This window comes from Oratosquilla oratoria, chromosome 11, assembly GCF_046742065.1.
Source record: "Oratosquilla oratoria isolate Oo_2021 chromosome 11, ASM4674206v1, whole genome shotgun sequence".
In the NCBI taxonomy this organism is placed as follows: domain Eukaryota; kingdom Metazoa; phylum Arthropoda; class Malacostraca; order Stomatopoda; family Squillidae; genus Oratosquilla; species Oratosquilla oratoria.
This window is the reverse complement of record NC_134787.1, coordinates 52,490,870-52,512,123: the sequence shown is the minus strand read 5'-3', so window position 1 is coordinate 52,512,123 and position 21,254 is coordinate 52,490,870. Positions and strand designations below refer to the sequence as shown.

Sequence of the window (21,254 nt, the reverse complement as noted above, 5' to 3'; positions counted from 1 at the left end):
GTAGCAGCAGGATTGCATTGCTATTCAGGAATGCGTGAACCATGGCGGGTGCGCGTCATGCTTGCAGGTGAAGTATTTGTATTGAAGAGAGAATCGTAGAAGAAAGAGGTATTAACGTTATTTTTATTAACAAATAAACAAAAATTCAAATTTGGCAGATACCCATGTATAGTTCCACGTCTAGCTATCAAAGTTGCTTACACTCGACGACTGGTCTGTTATCACGTAATCACTTCGTATTTGGAGGTTAGCACGACCTTCTTAAACCAAATTGTATTTAATGAATATTATAATCACAAAAAAAAAAACAATTTAATAATGTATACAGCAATGCAAGAGCATGCGGGGAAATGTAGTAGTTGGACAAACCCGTAGGGCACCTCTGGATTCAGTGTCAATAGACTGCTCACCGCAGTTATCTTGTTTTCATTGATTTCACTTCATAAATATTATTAAACGTATCGTTTGGAGACTGCTTTACAACATCCTTTTATGAGCAGTTTATTACCACAAAGGGCGGGGGCATTTTGGAGAAACTTTGGTTTCATGGGGAAAACTTCTAAACGACGACTGCTTCCATGCCTGAACCGAGTTTGAACGTGTACATGATCCATGGAGGGCTGTAAGGGTTATCACACTGGGCTATTTTTCCTTCTGCTGTTAAGAGCAGATTTGCAGCCTGCGGGCATATCAAACGACATCCTATGTAAACAAAATACTGTGCCATAGTGATTTTACGGCGGAAAAGGCTCTGGAGGTGGGCGCTACCGTCGATTAGTTGGAGGTTAGAGGAAAAATAGCCCAGTGTGATGACCCCCTAAGCAAGATGGCGGTAGTCACGTGACTCGACCAAGCGGGGGGGCATTCACCGTCCGCGTGCGGCTTGTCTTAACTTGTGGCTTTGTCATGGTTGAAGTCGTGACGCCACACCGCATCGGTTACAGTCCTCGCCTGTTAATTTCTCTTGAATGACTAATTACAAAACTACACCACTTGACATTTTTACTCGATAATATTTCCGAATGCACACTTTGAATGAAATTAAACAGTGTTTACGGCTCTAGAAGCTTGCAAACATTAGACGAGTCTTGTTTAAGATTGATCAGTAAACAGACAGCACACGCCTACCCAGTACGATGTTTGTACACTGCATGCATTCGCGTGTTTACCTACAGCAAATTGATGTAAGTTTTCTGATTTTCAGATCCGTACTGAGCAATGTCTTCAATCACGTCATTATTGTCGATGTCTTCGATTCCAAAGATTCTGCCCACCTGTCCCTCCTCAAAAGACCCGAATTAGGTGTCACCTTCACCAAGCTCCACTGCTGGACCCTCACACAGTTCTCCAAGTGTGTCTTCCTCGATGCCGATATGCTGGTAAGCCCTCCTGCCCTTCAGAGTGAAAATTTGGGTAATTGGAACAAATTGGGTAGTGCACAGTGGTGGTAGGGTGGGGGTTAGGGTAATGTGCAAAAATGGTGGTATACATTGCTCTTTATACTGTTGTATATCTATCCCTGCATCTCGAGTGCACGGCTCATTCTCTCCCCTACATATTTGTTTCCCAAACTTGCAGGCCATGCGAAATCCTGATGAACTGTTCCAGTACCCAGAATTGTCTGCAGTGGCTGACATTGGATGGCCAGACTGCTTCAACTCAGGGATGTTTGTCTATGTTCCATCCAAGGATACTTATGAACGCCTCCTGCAACATGCAGAGGTTACGGGTTCTTTTGATGGTGGCGATCAGGGTCTCTTGAATACTTTCTTCACCAACTGGAATCGTGTTTCATTCGTCTTCAATATGGTTGCCTCTGTGACTTACACATACCTTCCCGCCTACAAAAAGTAATTATTTTTATTTATTTATTATTATTTTTTTTTATTCTATTTTATTTTGTGCACTTGTTTTTAATGTACATTTATAACTATTATTGTAATAACAATAGGCCTTCAAAATGTACATGTATACACACCATGAACAATTATTTGGGTTTGTAATTGTGCATTCAGGTTTTATGGAACTGGGTATCTTTTTTTCAGGTTTGGAAAAGATGTGAAGTTGGTTCATTTCTTGGGAGCAACAAAGCCCTGGCACCAACGCTACGACGCACAATCGGGAACCGTTCGTACTCAGTCAGGATATGAACAGCTGACACCATACCTTAATGCCTGGTGGAATATTTACATCAACCTAGTTCGGCCCAAACTCCCAGAAATGGTAGGGTTGCCTTCATAATTGTAGCCAAAACAGTTTGAAAGTAAGGTAGTTTTCCAGAAAATGTGTGGTATTGAATCTCTAAAAAACCATGCATGAAGCATTGCAGTGATTAACTTCAGGCCCCTCGATGAACACTAAGAGGCCAAGAGTCTGATAGCACTTAAGTGATTGGAATGAAAATAGGGTAGTAATATAATGGGAATATCTTCCCAGGGGTTTCTCTAACAATTTTGATGATCTAGCTGTTCAGTTGCCAGACTTGTGTTCATAATTATACCAAATGAATTGATAATTTGGATATACAGTCTACTCTTTTTACTGTTGGATCTGAAGAATTTTAAAAATGTTACTTTGGTACTTCTCATAGTAAATGACGACTGATGATATAGCCATGCAGGAGTTTTGGATTAGTTCCTTTAGAGAATGTGCAGAAAAAGCAAGGGGGGGGGTTGGAAAACTAGGTCTTTCAGCATCTTCCTTTCTTTTTTTGTCCTTGTTCTATTTTTCTTTCACTACCATATGCCTCTGCCTCTATCTTGTATGAGTAACAAGTTCTGGCTTAAAATGCGTACAGTTTTCAAGTGTAGGTAGGACAGAATCTGAATGCTAAATTTAGAACATTGAAAATAACTATTTTGAAATAACAAGAATTGTGTGTGCCACTAACATGACCAGGTTCATATCTATGCATTGGTTTTGACCCCTGACCCTTGACCTAAACTAACTCTGTTTGATGAACAGGACCTTAGGGAAGCAGCAAGGCAGTCCTTCGCCACAGCAGCCCAGGTAAGGCATATTGAAAATAAATTGTATTTTCAGCCTGTTAAAGGTTCACTAGTACACTAGAAATGCACTGGGAGTAGGGAGGGAGTGGATATGTTGCTGTACCAGTGTATAGAGAGGAATGTGCACAGTGGGTGAAAGGTGGTGGATTTTTCCAATAGACCTGTTGAAGTACGTGCCAAATAGAGTAACTGCCAACTTAAGATGCAATTTATTCGAACCTCAATATTTTTCATAATACACATACTGTGTTGTACATACTTGAAAGGGCATGTATACAAAGTGTATGTGGAGTGTTTTTATCTTCATTGTTCAACCTCCCACACAATGTGCTAAACTTTCTTCAGCCACCCACTTGGTGAAACCACTCCTTCGGTTTCTTTACTGGATAGTGTTGAAAGTAATGATCGGTATGGAAATGAATAACTAGAAACATTTTGAAGCACAGTCTAAAAAGTTATGGCACTCTACTAATATTAATCTTAGAGGAAGGGAGGGGTGGTGAATAGGAGTGAAGTATGTGGGGATGAAATGGGTGGGAGTGGATTTATGCCTTTGACTTTGGCAACCTCCCTTGTAAGGGGGAAAATGCCCTTGGTATATATATGTATACTAATCTTGAACATAAAACTCAAATATTGATATTGCTACAATAGGATGTACTAACCACACTCTCCTATTTGCAAGCTAACCAAATATAAGGATGAAGGTTGTATGACTTTTGACAGTACAAGGAGTAATGATGGGACATCTTTAGATTCGGGCCAGCAGGTAAAGGGCCAATATAGTATTCCTTCACCAGCATGTCAAAGTCCTCTGGGGTACTCTTTAACTGGCAAAGAATTCTTCATAGAATATGAAATACACAAAGAGGATGCTGGATTGAAGCACTTTCAAATACCACAATGGGTAAGGGAAGTGGGACTCTGTAGGATATCATTGCTTCCTAGGGCACCAATAAGCTGCTCTTTATCAGGGAAATTTGAAGCACCTGGTTATGGTAACTTACATGAAACTCGTTTCAGTTGGACTGAATGTCCGTACATGATTGACTGGTGGGATGTGGGTAAGTTCGTTCCTCGTTGATCTGGAATATTGTCGCATGCAGCCATTTGATGGGGAATAGTGTTCTACTAGTACAATTGGAAAAATTCCACAACTAGTCCTTACTCCCCAACTTGGGGTTGGAAGAAAAATTGACATACCCATCAGTTAGTGGTTAAAGGGCATTTCACGTATTTACGTTGCTCACAAGACAAAATATTTTTGGCTGAGCAAGAAGATGAAGGTAAAAGATCTTTTGTCAGATTTGCCCAATGACTTGATTATCCCCCATCCTTTGACAGAAAGAGCCAGGGAACAAATGTTACCAGGCTCTTATGTTTAGGTGTTTGGTGCATTGTCTACCAAATCTCCCTGCACCTTTTATAGGGACTGCACCACTGGTTGCATGTAAAAACTACCTGCATGCAGATCCCTACTATGGATATAGTACCAATCATTTTCCATTAACGAGTTGAAAATATGGCATCAATGGTTGGAACCAGTTTAAGTAGTCTTCAAAATAAGAATCAAAAGCAGATACATTGGATACACTAAAGCAAGTGAACCTGACACACGCTTACAGGTGGATCATGATTGATGCATGTTTGGTTGTATGAAATTGTCATCTACCCTCGGTTGTGAATTTGGTTGCAAAATTGGTCAAGTGACAGCATTAAAACAAATTTTGCCTCCCTGGTAAAATGAGCAGCTGAAGACATCGGTAGTAGTGTGCCCATTTGTACTTTATCCCAAGTTGTGAATCTGAAAGTAGATTGATACTGTATTCGCCCCATCCAATTTGTCAGACCAAAGTTTTTTTGTTGTCAAATAGATGTAAATGAGCATGAAAATTATGGACAAACTGAATGTAAGTTGGTAAACTAAAGCCAGTCACACTACTTGGGTGTCATGTTTGGGACCTAGCTTTGAAATTAGTTTTCCATGACTTGAACACCCCAAACAGAACCAAATTTTTGTCAGTGATGGAGTCGGAGCCTGAAATCATTAAAGGTTTTAACCAACAAGTACTAGCAAGTGCAGCCTGCTTCATAGCTTTAAATTAACAAATATTTCAATTGGAACCCATTGCTTCAGAAGACCTCTTTAAGAAAAAAAAAATGGGAGGGATGTAGACAAAATTGGATTTGTTCCCATGTACATCATTTTGTATTTACTATGGTTTGTCGCACAGTGAATCTATTTTCATAAGATTTGGCGAGATTCAAGACGATGTGAATCACAACCCAGATGCAGCCTCGCTCTCCTCGGTTTTTTCCCCACTAGTGACCCTCTCATACACTCCTAATGTAAAACTTGACTGAATTAAGCACTTGTCTTTATTCCATAGATCTACATTTTAATCCATGATGTCTATTATTAACCCTGTCATATGCTTTCTTGAATCCATGAAAACCCCCTAAAAATTTCATTTTACGAAAAACTGTCTAGATGCACTTAATCACATCTTAAACTTACTTCATCTCGGCCTGAACTACAGTACCCCAATAAGTCGGTTTCACTCTTAATCATCACCAGTAACATATATCCATACTTTTTGTGCCGTGGAATTACACTTGTACTCCTCCAATCCTCCAGTACTTTTTGTACACTCTCCAGCCATTCCACGAGATATTCCATATAATAACCATCCAATCTAGGTGCCTTCCCAACTTTATTTCGATGCTGTTTGTATCTCCTTTTTTGTCATAACCTTGTTCTATTCCATCATTCTCCTGGCATCTCGTAACATTTTTCATTAACCACCTGTCCATCTGACCTGGCATTTTTGTACTTGAAATTGTACAAGTACTCCATGATTTTACCAGCACTTTACCAAAGACCATTTTAGTGTGATTGGTCGTTGTCAGGGTAGTCTAGTGCAAATTGGTAAACATTCCCCTATGTACACCTGTCTGGTGTGACCATGGCTTTAGAATTATGGGTAATGAGAAATGCTATGAATGAATGGAGAATATTGTATGATGGCCAAAAAGTTGCACATCAGTCAATAATTGGTTGTAATATTTGGCATATCACAAGTATTTCCTTATCAGCATTAAAATCTTGTTCCTACACCCATCTTAATTGTTGCCCTTCCCTTTCTCTGTAGAAATTGGCATTGTAAAACTCAACAAAAGTAGATGCAAAACTACATGTACTTAGATTTAATGTCAATAAGATGTGGTTATGGGTCATAACAAAATGTGATGAACAAGATTTGATTTTTTTTTTTTTTTTTTTTTTTTTTTTTATCTAGCTTCTAAATGTTTCATGGCGTGCATGTCTTGGTTTTTATATTTTGGCTGAAGTACCTGATCATTCATTTTAAGGTACATTTATCAAGTAGATATCAAGGTTAAAGTGAAAAGTTTGTAACTGTATTTTATTTTCAGCTGAGTGAGCGTATTGGAGGACTTGGCCTAGGCGAATCCCTACTGGAAGGACGAGCACGATGGGAGCGAGGACAGGTTGAATATACTGGCAGAGATTCCTTTGACAATATTCAGGCTTACATTGAATCTCGTCTCAAGATGTGAAAATGAAAATCCAACAGTGGAGTTTTTCCATGGCTGTTTGAAGATGCTTGCCTTATTTTCCATTAAATTTAGTTGGTTTGAAGAAAAAAAAAAAAAAAAAGGAAAGGGGGGAGGTTGATAGTTAATTTGCAGTTTGCACTTTTCAACCACAACTCCAGGATAGTAAGATTTTGAAAACGGAAAAGTGCAGTCTTTGTTTTAATTTGCTCAAAATGCTTCCTGTGTGCACATGCATGTGTATGCATGCATACACATGAATTTTACATTTTCTTGTAATATGGGTCTGTATTTGCATGTACATACATGATTAATACATCCATGTTAATATGCCTTTGCTATTGCATGCATGCCTGTACTCATAAGTATCTGCATGCATGTATGCAGGCATTGGGTAGATGCACACATGTGGAGTGAATGTAGATTTGAGTTGCAATGTGGGGGAAAATGTGTGTACATGGGATATGTGTATGAACATGAATACTTGCAAGAATTCCTTAAACGTATATTTGCACATGATGTGCTATGTACATTTGTATGAAAGCATGTGGTTGTCTTGGGCCATTGTGTGAAAGGACTATAATGGTATTTAGGTGTGTATACGAAGTTAGTGCACATCGGCATATACACGTGTGCATTGTATAGGCACACCTGCATGCATACATTAGCTGTATGTATATGCCAATATAGAAAGGATAAATGAAATGTGTACATGAATGTAGGTATTTCACATATATTCAGGTACACATATTAAGAATGTAGGAGTGCAAAGAGTGCCTTTGTATGTACTGGTTATGCCAATGATGGTGTCAGTGGTAGGCTTGGATGAAGTATTCTTTTGCATAGCTTTGCAATGTCATTGCTAAACTTTTAAGAAGTTCCTGCAACCAGTGTAACTAAAAGGATATTACTACATGATTATGGAGATTGTTTAACTTGTGCCATAAGAAATCCAATAAAGGTTACCATGGTTTCTGTTCTGTTTTTTTTTGTATTCAAATTGAAAGTAGCAGATAGTATTTAATTGGAAGAAGAAAATGCTTCCCCTTTATAAAGGTAGCAAAGTCGTACACCAACTCCTGCACATTCTTGTACAAGAAAAAACAAAAGTACTAAAGTCTTGTAATCTGTATGCAAAACATTGTAATGAAGAAAATCCAAAGGGATGATAATTAGGGATTAAAGTGGCTCTCTCCCCCTTACAAGGGAAGTAGCGAGTCAAATGCATAAATCCACTCCCATTTTCATCCCCACATACTCCACTCTATCACCCTTCCCTCCCTCTTTTCTTGGCACCTGGATGATGGGTCATCCCTACAACTCTCCCAGTGCCCTGTCAGGTTTTGGCTCATTAAATTCACACCATTGCACACAGTGTGACTTTAATGATCCAAAAACTTTTCCCCATATGAAAAGTGGGTTTCAAGTTTTCAACCTTACCCCAGCATAAAGACCAATTCCCATCTGTATTTCTTAGGATGCCCTGCTACCCTTTCCACAACATAGATTGGATCAATCAGACCAGTCAGGCAGATTTCCATAGCAGGGCCCTAATAGCTGAAACTGGTTTCCAACCACTGCTCCATGGTGTAGTTGGAACTCGATGCCCCCCACCTCGGGCACATGTCTTCATATTGAGCAAATTATCAAATCTAATATAGCATGGTAAACGGTGTGGACTGGGATGAGGGTTTACTTGAGTTTGGTAAGGAATGGTTGCATAGTAACTTGTGTCTATATTGATATAATGGCTGGTGAAATAGTGTTATGTTCATAACTAGCCCTGAGAGTCCAATGGTAAAATACCAGTAAACATGGTTACAATCAACCTGGGTGCTAGGTTAATCTCGACACAAAGAAAAAAAATTGTGTGGCCTTGCAGTTCACAGGAGGGTTAAGAATTGTCGTTTAGGTTAAGCTCTTTGGTAAGACGATGGAGAAAAATGGGACAAGCCAGTTGTTTGCTGATGACACTGCACTTGTGGCAGGATTAAGGAAGTTGGTGACAGTTTGGGAAGCTGTGTGAAATAAAGTTGAAGATAAATGTGGGTAAAGTAAGGTAACGAGATGTACAAGGGGAGAGGGTGGCAGCAAATTGGAAGCGAGTATTAAGGGGGAGAGACTGGTGGAAGTGGACAGCTTTAAGTACTGGGGGAGGGGGGCAAATATGGGAGGAGTGCAGGTAGAATGTAGCTTGAAAGAAGCGAGTAAATGCCTTAGGAGATTAAAAAATGTAACGAGAAAGACATTTGGGAATGGATGCTAAGATGAAATTGCATGAAAGGATAGAAACAGAACATTAGAGACTTAAATGTGTTCAAGAGGAAATGCCTGAAATATGGTGGGGGTTTCTAGGTTGGATAGAGTGAGAAATGAGAAGAGCAGGGGTAGAAAGGGAGTTGAGACAAGGTTCATGAAAGGGTATTGGGATGGTTTGGACACATGGAAAGAATGAGTAAAGAAAGATTAGTAAAAGGTGTGGAAAACAGAGGTGGAAGGAGTGAACATGAAGGGGAAACCAAGGATGAGATGGATGCATGGGGTAAAAGGGACACTGGGAAAAGGGGGATGTCTGTTGAGGAAGAAAGAGAGAAGACAGAAGATAGGGGTGAATGGAGAGTGGTTGTGTATGGACGATGCTGTGATGCATGGAAGGGAGTGGGTGGGGGAAGGGACTTGAGGGAGTATATGTGAATGATATATTGACACAGTCCAAAGGGCTTCCTCCCTGTCTTCTCCTTTTCTGCATGAGGGGGTAGTCAATTAAATGAAGCGGCTTTGCTGTGGATGTGTGGTCTTGCTGCATTGCCTCTGACCCAGGGCAGTAGGCGAGATGCAGGGATGACCCATCATCCAGGAGGAACCAAGAAAAAAGGGAGGGAAGGTCAATGGGAGTGGATTATGTGGCAATGAAATGGGTGGGAATGGATTTATGACTAGCTACCTCCCTTGTCAGGAGGAAAAAGCCCTAGGTATATGCATGTATGTAAAAAGAAAGAAAAAAAATACATGGGAGGGTTGTTTTTGGTGGGATTGAATTGAAATTAATTATATTATGGCTTTCATGGTTTGTCAATTCTGCTAAGGAGTTGGGTCTTTTTCTGTGGAAGGACAATGGAGGTTATGTATGATGTAGGTTAGGGAAGAAGAGTGGATTTGTTGTTGTTGTCATTCCCTAGACTGTTTGGCTGAGCAGTTTCGTCTCCCTGAGTAACACCACCACGGTTGGAACAGTGTTTTCCCACAAATCCTTTAAAAGTGTATAGTGTGTTGTTGGTATACATGATTGTGTACAATGCAGTCTTCCATAATGTTTTGTGTAATATGGGGTGAAGTGTTACATCCTGGACAGTTATCTGTGATGCTGTCATCCAGCCTCTTCTGGTAACTCAAAAGGGCTGCATCACAGTCTGGCCAGGTGGGCTCCCTAGCAGAGGAGAGAGGATTCAGAGGGATGGATATCAGGGGGTCTGGCATGCAGCAATGTGTTGTCTTTCAATATCACTTCTTTCTTACAAAGTGAAAGAGTGGGTTTGTAGAGAGGTGTGGTAGGCTAGGAGAGAGAGGTTGTGTGTGGGGGATTCCTGTGTTATATGAATTTTATGGTTTCTCTTGATGAGGTTGTTCATGTTAGGTTATTGGAGATGGGGGAGGGTGGCATCTAGTAGATCAGTGCTTCTGGGTATCTGTTACTATCCCCCAACTCACCCCCTCAAAAAAAAAAAAAAAAAAAAAAAAAATGCCCATATATTTGTTAGAGTGCTTTGGTAAGGTATTCAAGAATGTTCTCTGCCATCTCCTCATCAGTTACTTTGATAAACAACGTTTTTGAGATTACCAATTTGGTTACTCGCAGAGCAGGGTGCTGAAGATGTCTCACCGATTGCAAAGTACACCCTAGAAAGGCCATTATGGTTTGTAAGGAAGTGGAAAAGGCATTTCATGTTGTCTAGCACTAGTGGTACAACTTGTACCACTAGTTTGATTTTGTCCTGCCATTCACATGGTTGATCTGTAACTATGTGAATGACAGGACAATAAGAATAAAGTGGCAGGGCTGTTCTCATGGTGTACTATATAAGCATATTCTACATAGGTTAGATGTGGCAACCCTTTATGCCCAGTCAGAGACACAGAAGCTACCTATCTACATAGGACATACTTATATTGTTCCAACCTTTTGTACCCGAGTCCCTCAAGACTGTCCTTACCTCCATTCTGTATAATCTATATGCAAATAATCTCCCAGAACCAGTTTACCCATGAAACCAGGCACCTTTCTTCTCATTTGAGGCCGGCACAAAACACTGACAAGAGTTTTACATGTAATGCAAAACATACTAGACAAAACACATGCATGGGAGTAGCACTGATGCATGACCAATGCATCAAAATTAAAATACATCTGGTTCCACTGCAGCAGATTCAACAGAGTACTGTAATCATAAGATAAACAACACAAGCATCCCAGTGAAGGATCATGCCATTGTGCTAAAGAGCACACTGGCCAGTGCCAGAACCTGAATTTCATATTTTGTATACAGAGAGTGAGGGCACTGAAAAACTTCACAGCCACACTGCCTACTAAACGTTGACTTGTCTAGTGATGGTCAGACTGATACTGTGTCAATCGGCAGATGGTATGCCCTGCAAACAACCCTCATCAGATGGTTTAGAATTTTGCCCTCCATTTTGTCACAGGTTTAAAGTAAAGCAACTTCAGAACCTCATAATCACTTCACCATGTAGAAAACATACATCCTCTAACCAAACACAAGCATAAGCTGCACTCTTGAATCAAGAATTCATGCCAAATGTGAACAACAAATACGATACACCCAGACTTCTCCATGCGGGTTTGTCTTTTGCACCAACCCCTCCACTTGTATACACAAGAAATTGGCTATGATGTAAAAATTGATAATGTATTAAAATATTTCTCACTCCAGAAGAGAAATAAACCTAGTCCTTGCTGGAAATACACTCACATCACACAGACAATATCAGCCGATTAAGGCATATATATATATATATATATATATATATATATATATATATATATATATATATATATTATACATATTAATACAGTTTACTTTGATTTCAGCATACCTCTTACTAAAATGTTTAGTCTTTCTACCCTTCCATTTGACTAAATCTCCGAGACCCTTCCACACTTTTGCTGGCAAAAAATTGTGCCTCTTCTTTTGTTTCTCCTGTCACAATATTTAAAGATTTGTTATAAACACATTGACAATAACTCCCTTTGTACACAACTACCTTTTTTATTTTCTTACAGACTATCCTTTCACACAACGGATGGTCTGACCTAGTTTATACTAATCCTACTCTTTTATTTTATGACAGGTTTGAAATGGAGCTACTTAAAAACCTCTCAAGGATTTTACCACACTCATGCGTCCATTCATCCAACACAAACACGAATTACACTTGACATCGTGAAACACTTCACACCAATCATGAACAATGAATATGATGCATAACACCCAGACCTCACCGCATAGACTTGTCTTCCACGACACCCCCTTTTCCTACCTACATACATTAGAGGGCATGTTTAATTTGTATCCTTTTACCATGTATGGTTGACCTAGGCTGACTGTAAATGTGCCAGTTTTTCTCATAGTCCTCATAATTTTATAGGACTGTGTTATTAGTCCTCACTCCCTCTCCTCGCCTCTTCTCGGCATCTCACGACTTTAGTGACCCGCAAGCGGTCCCATGGGATACGCTCGCGTCTCCCAGCTGCGACACGACCTAGAGCTTCCTTAAGGGCCACGGGTGGGACAAAGCCTCCTTGAGGAACACACGTGCAATGCCAGCGTCGGCCAAATATGGCTGGCCTGCACCTCGGCCACCCACGTGACACAGGAACACTGGATCTATTGAGGAACGCAAACTCTCTACGTGAGTCACTGGCGTCAAACGTTTTCCCTCCGACTTCCCACGCAGCACACGTGACCTCACGCCAATTAGGAACACATGTTATGACCTGCCCGTGTATATAAAGGGCGGCCCAACATTCAGATAGCCTCGGAGCAGCATACGTGAGCCTAGCTCGCTGCTCCTTGCTTCCTCGCCTCCTCCCCCAACCTTTTGCTCCCTCGCAAGCAGCTCGCCTGGGGACACGACTTGAAACACAGTTGTCACCTCCCTCGCCGTCTCGCCCCCCTCCCCATTGGCGCCCAAATTTCATTGTTAAATAAACCAACTCTATCTCCATGAGATTTTTCCTTCAACCAGCCTAACAATTGGCTGCCAAACCTGGAGCAGACTGCCAGCCTGAGTGATCCTAACGATTTTGTTCAAATCAATGAATACACTGGTCGGTTTAGAAACAGCATGACTGGATTATACATCTGCATACAGTTTCTAGATATAATGAATGTCTAATGTATATAATCAGTGCCTCATGCGAGGACATCACACCCTCAAGTAAATACATATATCTGACTTTCTCTCAAACTACATATTCTCATTTTATTTACCTTTCACAAATATACTGTACATACTCGCGCGCGCGCGCACACACACACACACACACACACACACACTCGTGGCGCAGTGGTAGAGTTCCCGGCTGCCACTACGGCGGTCCGGGTTTGAATCCCGCTCAGAGCTGAAATATTTTCAGCATTGCTGCGCTGCGAGTCGTTACTCATATGCAGAAGACTGCCTCTGTTCAAACACTTTGGTGTCAAATTCTCTCATCCTCATGGCACTGGTAATATGAAGTTTGTGATTTCCATAAATGTTCCCACACAGTTATTGGCATCTTGCACTTTTGCAGCTTGACACACTACCAGACTGAAGACATAACTGCTGCAGTGGGTGAAAATTGCCTTTAAGTAGATTTGTCTAATGTGTGCTTGGGCACCATTTGTATCTCCATTGCTGCACATCTATCGTACGCCTGACCTCTCAGAAAGCTGAGATCCAAACCATATTCCTTAAGTTTGGAAACAAGCTCTGCAATTGCATTGGCAGTTCCATCATTGGCCTCCTCAAATCCTAGGAAGTCCTCGTGGATATTTCCCATCATGTGTACATATCTTACATATATCTCCCGATCTCCGGCCCCATCATTGGATAAAGTTTCATGTCATGTCCAGGACCGACTGTATGTAAATGACTATATATAAATGTATATACATATATATATATATATATATATATATATATATATATATATATATATATATATATTGCTGTTATTCACAAGGCACACGTGAAAATTTGCAGAAAGACCACTGGGAAATAAGAAACATAGTCCAAACGTTTTCGTCTATATAAATAGACGAAAACGTTCGGATTAAGTTCGTTTTCGTCTATTTAAATAGACGAAAACGTTCGGACTAAGTTTCTTATTTCCCAGTGTTTTTATGAATATATATATATATATATATATATATATATATATATATATATAGATATAGATATATATATAGATATAGATATATATATATATATAGATATAGATATATATATATATATATATATATATCAAAGTGACAGTGATATACATTAATGTACTTACCGCTATGTAAAAATACGAGGAGACAAAAAAAAAACAATTCAACAAGCGCACGCCAGATATTGAGCGGTTAGTGTATTCCATTTCTTATAAGGAAGAAAACTTCGGGGGGGGGGGCATGGTTCCCTTTGCCCCTCCCCTTGGATGTGCCCCTGAGTGTTTATAAAAGCGGATTCTGTGAGATTTCGGAAGGTCCCGAGCCACGCGCAGCCATTCATTCAGTTACATTTTTGCCCGCTAGATGGCATGGCGTGACGTCATAGTAGCCAAACATTATACTGTATCTAGCTAATATCGCTTTAGAGATGATTATTGCGTACACACTCGCGGTTTCTACTGAATATGAAGAAGAGTAAGACACTGGAGTTCGTTCATTATCCGTCCAGCCATATATGTCTGAGGCCATAATACGACGCCAAGCTTCAAAGGATGATCAGGAAATGACTGAACATGGCGAAGTTACCCTTCTTGACGATTATGATGAAAATGAGAAGTCCGACCATAGTAGTGGAGTGGGGAACAGGATCAGGATTGGGGGAAACCTGGGATACAGGGCAGAAAGAATAGGAAATACTGACTGGTATGTCTAAGGATAGGCTAGGCATAAGGCGAAACTAGATTATCATCTTATTCTTAATGTTAACCTAATCAATGAATTGGTGCTGGGGGATAGCCATAAGCTTAGGCCTAGTGACATCATGACAATCTCAGTCTCATGTCACGTAGGCGTAGGCCAACAACACAGGTTCTTGGAAGTGTTGGGTTGGGACAATCATATTCAGCTCCATGATCTATCGCAGGGGCTAGGCCTACATATTCATGTGGCATGTCATTGTAAAGGCTGCCATGCACATTTTGTAAATCTGCACGGATTATGAATATTCGTAATGTGCAGAACCAACAGTTAATCCATAATTGGAGGCACAGATAACGAATAAATTAGGCATGCACACATTATGGACCTAACCTTAACTAACACAACCTTTTTACGAACGTTCATGTGTGGATGTCAAATGGATTCGTTATATGTGCACCCAATTATTAAATTCATTATTGGAGTTGCACATTTTATGAATACTCATAATCTGTGCAGATTCACAAAATGTGGATAACATGGGCTACTTAGACCCATAGCTTGGGTTATGGCATGTGTTGTTGGCCAAGTGCCAAACACTGCAGTGCAATTAGCAATGTCTGACCTCTAGCCTGTAGCCTTTGTTGAAGGCCTAACTTCTTCGACTTCAGGCCACTTTAGGGGTCGATCCAAGGACTGGCTTGGTTAAAAAGATCGTTGGGATCGCGTCTGCCTTTAGACGAGGCCTTACAAGTCTCGAATACCCACTAGAATGAGCCAGATCTTTCACAAAACAGTCGGGCTCAAAGTGATCCAAGCAAAGTTTAGAATGTGCACCTTCCGCACCCATTGACCCCGTTGATCTGCATCACTGGGGAATAAGAAGCTCCGACCTCTACCTTGCCCGTTTTTATATTTGGCAGCTACGTGATAGACCATAATTCATTCATTTTTTTCACAGCTGTTTAATATATTGAATGTTTAACAATGGCAAACAAAGATGTTTGGCTACTAATACGTCACACTTCCAAAAATTCCCGAAGATCGCTGTTTTCGAACTGCAGGCGATTTATTAAGATTTGATTTTTTCCCCTAAATTCAATATTAATGGCAAAAATGTTTCGTGGGAATGGTTGGCAATGCTTTGTTGTTTACTCTGGAGTTTTGAAAAGGTGTCTCCCATTTTGCATTCTGACTTTTAAATTTTGAGATAACCTGCTGGCCCTATGTTGTTGACCTGCTGGCCCATGGGAGTAGTGTTGGGAGGCAGGAACTGGATCTTGCTATAATTCAATTCTTCAGGGAAATTATCTTCCAGGTCTGGAGGGTGGGCAGGAGCGTTGTCTATAACAAACAAGGCATGGAGTGGCAGATTCTTCTCAAGCAAACAATTTTTCGTACAATGACCAAACACTTCATTGATCCAATCTGTAAAAAGTTCACTTGTCACCCAAGCCTTGTTACCTCTGCACGCAATCTGCTCTTCTGGACTTTACATTTCTTGAAGGCTCGTGGATTTTCTGAATGGTAAACGAGCAGCGGTTTAACTTTCAAATCGCCGCTTGCATTGGCACGAAATAGCAACGTGAGACGGTCTTTCATTGGCTTGTGGCCGGGCCTTCTGGTGTTATATTGGTTTGCTTCGGTATCTTCTTCCAGAAGAGACACGTCTCAAGGCAATCAAAATCATGCTGCGGCAGGTAACCCTCAGAATCCACAATCCTCTTGAAGTCATCGATGAAGTTCTGTGTTGCCTTTGTGTCGGAGTTTCCTACTTGACCGTGCTTCACAATGCTGTGGATATCAGTTCATTTTTTAAGATTTCTTGAATCACTCGCGGCTTGCCTTGAATGCCTCTTCTTCGTCCATTGTTGCTCCTGGCATATTCTTAAAGAGGTCGGCGAAAATAAGTTTCGCCTTCTCAGAAATGATGCTCTCGTTAATAAAGTTCCCTTGCATTTGCTTTTCATTGATCCATATAAGATGCAACCTTTCATCATCATCCAAAATACGTGGTCGTTACGTAGATATTCTCGTCACTCCCTTTGATGCATCTATCTTCTTAATCTTGTCCTTAAGGATAGTTCAAACCGTTTATGTAGACCGACTGTATGTACGTGCTAGGTTAGTCACGCTCAGACCTCGTTCTCGCTTCTCAATAATTTCACGTTTCACTTCTACGGTGATGTTTCTTCTCTTGTCGTTACCTTTTTTTTTTTTTTTTTTTTACATTTTTGCAAGGATTATTAAACTTTGCACTTAAAGAATTTCACAAATAATGCGTCTGAAGACGTTTGCAAAATTGTAGGTTCACAAACAACACGAAAATGCTAACATAACGAGCGCTAAACGCAGACTGATAGCCGAGAAGCAGACGGGAATAGGGTTTGTAATAATTTTGTTACGATTTGTTATCAGTGGTGAATTTTCTTGCGTTTGTTACAACGGTGTCATAAGTTCTTAATGTTTGCAAATATTCCTGAATTAATGGCAAGCATAAAACGATGTTATGGTTTAACGGCACAAACTCCTCCCTATCGGAAGGCTAGGACGGTGCCACTTACAGAGGACTATGTAGCGTGGAATTCAACGAACCATGCCCTTGATTCAACTTCGCCGGTGGCAGGATTCGAACCACCGTCCCTTCGACCTTCGCCGCAAGTAATGACGCCCTAACCCGCTCAGCCAGCGAGCTCCCTCTCATGTACCGAGCAAAAAATAGTTTCAATATTTACTTGGATGAATTCAATGATCAAAGATCTTTTATATTCCAAAAGTCTGACAAATACTACCAACTGCATGAAATGTCAATCTTGGGCGGGAATGAGTCACGTGTACAAGGGACCTAACGTTGTCTCATCGTGACTCGTTAATGGAAACGTTGCTCGTTAAGGCTTGATTGATACTGTCGGTCCGCTCTCGGTCCGGTCCAATATTGTCTCATTAATTTCAATGGAAGCATTCACACTGGCGCTCTCGCTCCGGTCACGGTTCCGTCAAAAGATATTTTTACTGGAGCGAGAGCGGAGCGTGACCGGATCGTGAGCGCCAGTGTGAACTCAGTTGCCACGGTCCTGGTCCACTCCAGTCGAGATTCAGCCTTCATATAAGCAAGTAGTGTTACCTGCTGTCCTACCAAACCATGGATAATCCAAAGGAAACACCACAATGGGATCATGAGAAAGTTAGAAAAATGATAAAAATACGTTTTCTTTTTATTTATCACTGATACAATGACAATGCGTACAGCGAGGATATACATAAGCACCAACTGAATAGAATATAACCTACAAAACTTACTTTAATTTTGTGGATTCAGATGAAATGCTAATAGAATTAGTCAAAAGGTAAACCAGAGCTGTATGACCTGACTTCGCTGCACTACAGTGATAACGTGGCGAAAAGAAGAAGCTGTGTTGAAATAAGCAGGCAGCTGGGTTGTGAAGGTAAGAAATTCCATACAATAGCCTAATGTCCACTGTGGAAATGCATTTCCTATCATCACTAAACAATTTTCTTATACAATAATGTTTGCATACTTATCATATTGCCAAGGTACTGAGAAAAAAATACACATTATTAACCGAAGAAAGAAATTCCATATGTATAATAACAACCTATTATCCACTGCGGAAATGCATCTCCTTAGCTCACTCAACAAATATTCTTACACAAGTTTGTTTGTCTACTTATATTTTATCATTTTGCCAAGGCATTGAACCAGCTGGGGAGCTGAAATAATCTTTCAGTGTTTCTCTCACGCCAAAAGCCTCCTTTGTATCATTTCCCCCTCTTCCTCTAATTGGACGTACTGTATTTGATGGAGGCATGACAACAGTATCTGGTAATGCAACAGCATTTGGGTGTATCAGATTGTGAAGTATGCATGTTGTTGTAATGATTGCATTAGCGTTAGAAGGCATAGGTTTAAGTTTCCTTAAATATATTCTGAAGGTTTGCACAAGAATACCAAATGTGCACTCAACTATCCTCCTGGCTCTAGATAATCTATAATTAAAAATCCTCTACCTTATGTTCAGTCTGTGAACCTGGGTAGGGCCTCATCAAGTTTCTCTTCAGCGGGAAAGCCTCATCTCCCACTATAACGTATGGTGCAAGCACATCAGTGCCAGGAAGTGCAGCATCTTCTTGTACATTTAAGGTCATCCTCAATTTTTGATAGTATTTTCTCAAATGTTACTTTGTTCATTCTGAAATAGCTGTGGAATTTACTCTCATCAATAAGACGAGGATACAGAGTATGAAATTCTCCTTCAATCTTCCTATCTTGCAACATAGGATGAACCCACAATCTCTTTCTTTTTCTATTTTGTTTTCCTTCTTCTTCATCAAGTGCAATAGTGATTATTGCCAACTCGGCGTCAGAAAAGTCACACATCCTTCGTAACTGATGGTAAGACTTCTACTGGTGTCGAGGTAGGGGCGATGACGGGAACGAGAGCGGACCGATAGTGTGAATACCTCAGAACCGAGAGCGGAGCGCGACCGGACCGATAGTGTGAATCAACCCTGAATACCTCAGAACCGAGAGCGGAGCAAGAGCGGAGCGCGACCGGACCGATAGTGTGAATCAACCCTAAGACTTTTTTTTTTTTTCTTCTTTTTTTTTTCTTTTTTTGCTTTCGTTATGCGAGGTGGTCGTTAAGCGAGGTTCCATTGTATATCCATCCGTCTTCCTGATTTACGACCCCCTTCCTCACTTGTTGGCGAAACTATCGACGCCAGCCCACTCCTCCCGAACTGCGATAATATAGAACTCCCATAAATACGCTTATTGGCAATAAACCCTTTTGCACACAACTATCCTTTCCAAAGAAACCGATCACGTGACAGTAGCTGGTCCCAATCCCACTCCTCCTTCTCCTCTTCTGACGGATTTGGTGTATTGAATATAATGTAAAATTGAATGAATTAGAAACGCACCAACTGAAGTCTAACCCTTCCGATGCCGAGGGTTAGACTTATGTTAATTGGTGCGTTTCTTATCTATTTAATTTTACATTATATTCAATACACCAAATCCGAATGAAATTGATTGGTGGGAGCCTAAATAAAAGCACAAATTAAAATGTGCAACGAAAAGTTCGGTCATCTTGTGTTAATCATTGTTTTCTACCCGGTACCCCGGAGCGACCGGAACAAAGGGGAAAACACGACAAAGATAAACTTCAACATTTATCCTTGAAGTTGTGTTCCTGTTGAAACTCACTCACCAGGGAAAACAGTCATATAATCATAACAGTTTTACAAGGTCTTACCTATCATCTCATCCTCATCCTATGCCATTTATCCTTCGTAATATATACTTATCTCGCGCTTTAGACGTGTTTGATGAAAAAATTAAGACATTGTCATTAGGCCTGGGTTGGAAAAAGGGAAGAGCATTTCTGGACTACCAAAAGAAAAACCTTCCTAAGATTTCGAAGCCGCCAAGTGTAGTTTCATTGCTGAGTAAAAGCATTGGTGCCAATAGCGAATAAGCGGTCTCCAGTCTGACATGTCATCATTCAACCACTGTTTCCATAGGTCTATCTTTAAGGAAATCTTTCATCCATTCCAGCACGCTCCATTTAAGTACTTCAACGTTTCCCTGTGTCCTTTATTATCATTAGACGGAATGAGGTATGTATTTAACAAGAATACAGTCACTCTATGCTGTTGTGAAACAGTCTCCACACACCTGAAACGTAGACAGGAATATAAGGAAAAGAAAAGAATATTGCAAATTGTGAATTCTATAAAAAGAAAGAATAATAGAGGGAAACAAATAAAAATAAATTTACTAAAATGCTAAAACGGAATTATCACAAATCGTAATATATCGATTTATATCACATAATACATAGCACATACATGACCAGAACGGCTCTAGTCATAACATTTTCTTAACTTATTCACTAATTTAAACTTGGGAACGTTTACCGCTCCAAAAGTATTTGTGCACAAACAATTCCACAAACCAACAGAAGTGGGAACAAACGGTTAATATTGTCTCATTCGACACCTCACCGGTTACAAAATGGGAGTACACAGGTGACACAAGCCTCGTACTTCATGAGGGCACATACAAGCCTGGAGCACAATTATACAGTAGGTAATCAGGAAATTACTTTAAAATACCCAGCTTACGATCGGCAAAAGAGGGGTCGCCGATTTAATGAAGCGGCCTTGCTGTGGATGTGCTGTGCCTTGCGACACTGCCTCTGACCCAGGGCAGTGGACAAGGTGCAGGGATGGCCCGTCATCCAGGAGGTGCTAAGATAAGAGGGAGGGTGGAGGGGAGTGGAGTGTATTAAGGGATGGAATGGGTGGGAATGATTTTATGCCTTTTTCTTTTTGGCTACCTCCCTTGTAAGGGGGAAAAAGCCTTGGTATTGTATGTATGTGCGATCAGCAAAAACAACTTTGGACAAAACATGTCGCTCAAATATCAGCTAGGCAAACGTAATCCCCATGTCTTTTTTATATATACAATAGATTTAAAATATTGGGCAGTCTATAAAACTGAGTCCAGAAAGAG

The 21,254-nt window shown here is 40.5% G+C and overlaps 1 protein-coding gene across 4 annotated transcripts in view; it reads left to right on the top strand.

Moving 5' to 3' along the window:
• The window catches only part of Gyg (glycogenin 1), an 88,485-nt gene extending 80,926 nt beyond the window's left edge, over window positions 1-7,559 (top strand). For 3 of the 4 annotated variants that reach the window (XM_076192888.1, XM_076192887.1, XM_076192886.1), the window contains exons 3-8: window positions 1,205-1,379; window positions 1,579-1,850; window positions 2,046-2,223; window positions 2,965-3,009; window positions 3,694-3,915; window positions 6,444-7,559. In XM_076192888.1, coding sequence (XP_076049003.1) covers window positions 1,205-1,379; window positions 1,579-1,850; window positions 2,046-2,223; window positions 2,965-3,009; window positions 3,694-3,915; window positions 6,444-6,587 — 1,036 coding nt within the window. In that variant the 3' untranslated portion in view covers window positions 6,588-7,559. The remainder of the gene's footprint in view (window positions 1-1,204; window positions 1,380-1,578; window positions 1,851-2,045; window positions 2,224-2,964; window positions 3,010-3,693; window positions 3,916-6,443) is intronic. The other variant, XM_076192889.1, reaches the window with a different exon arrangement.
• Window positions 7,560-21,254: the final 13,695 nt, after the last annotated feature.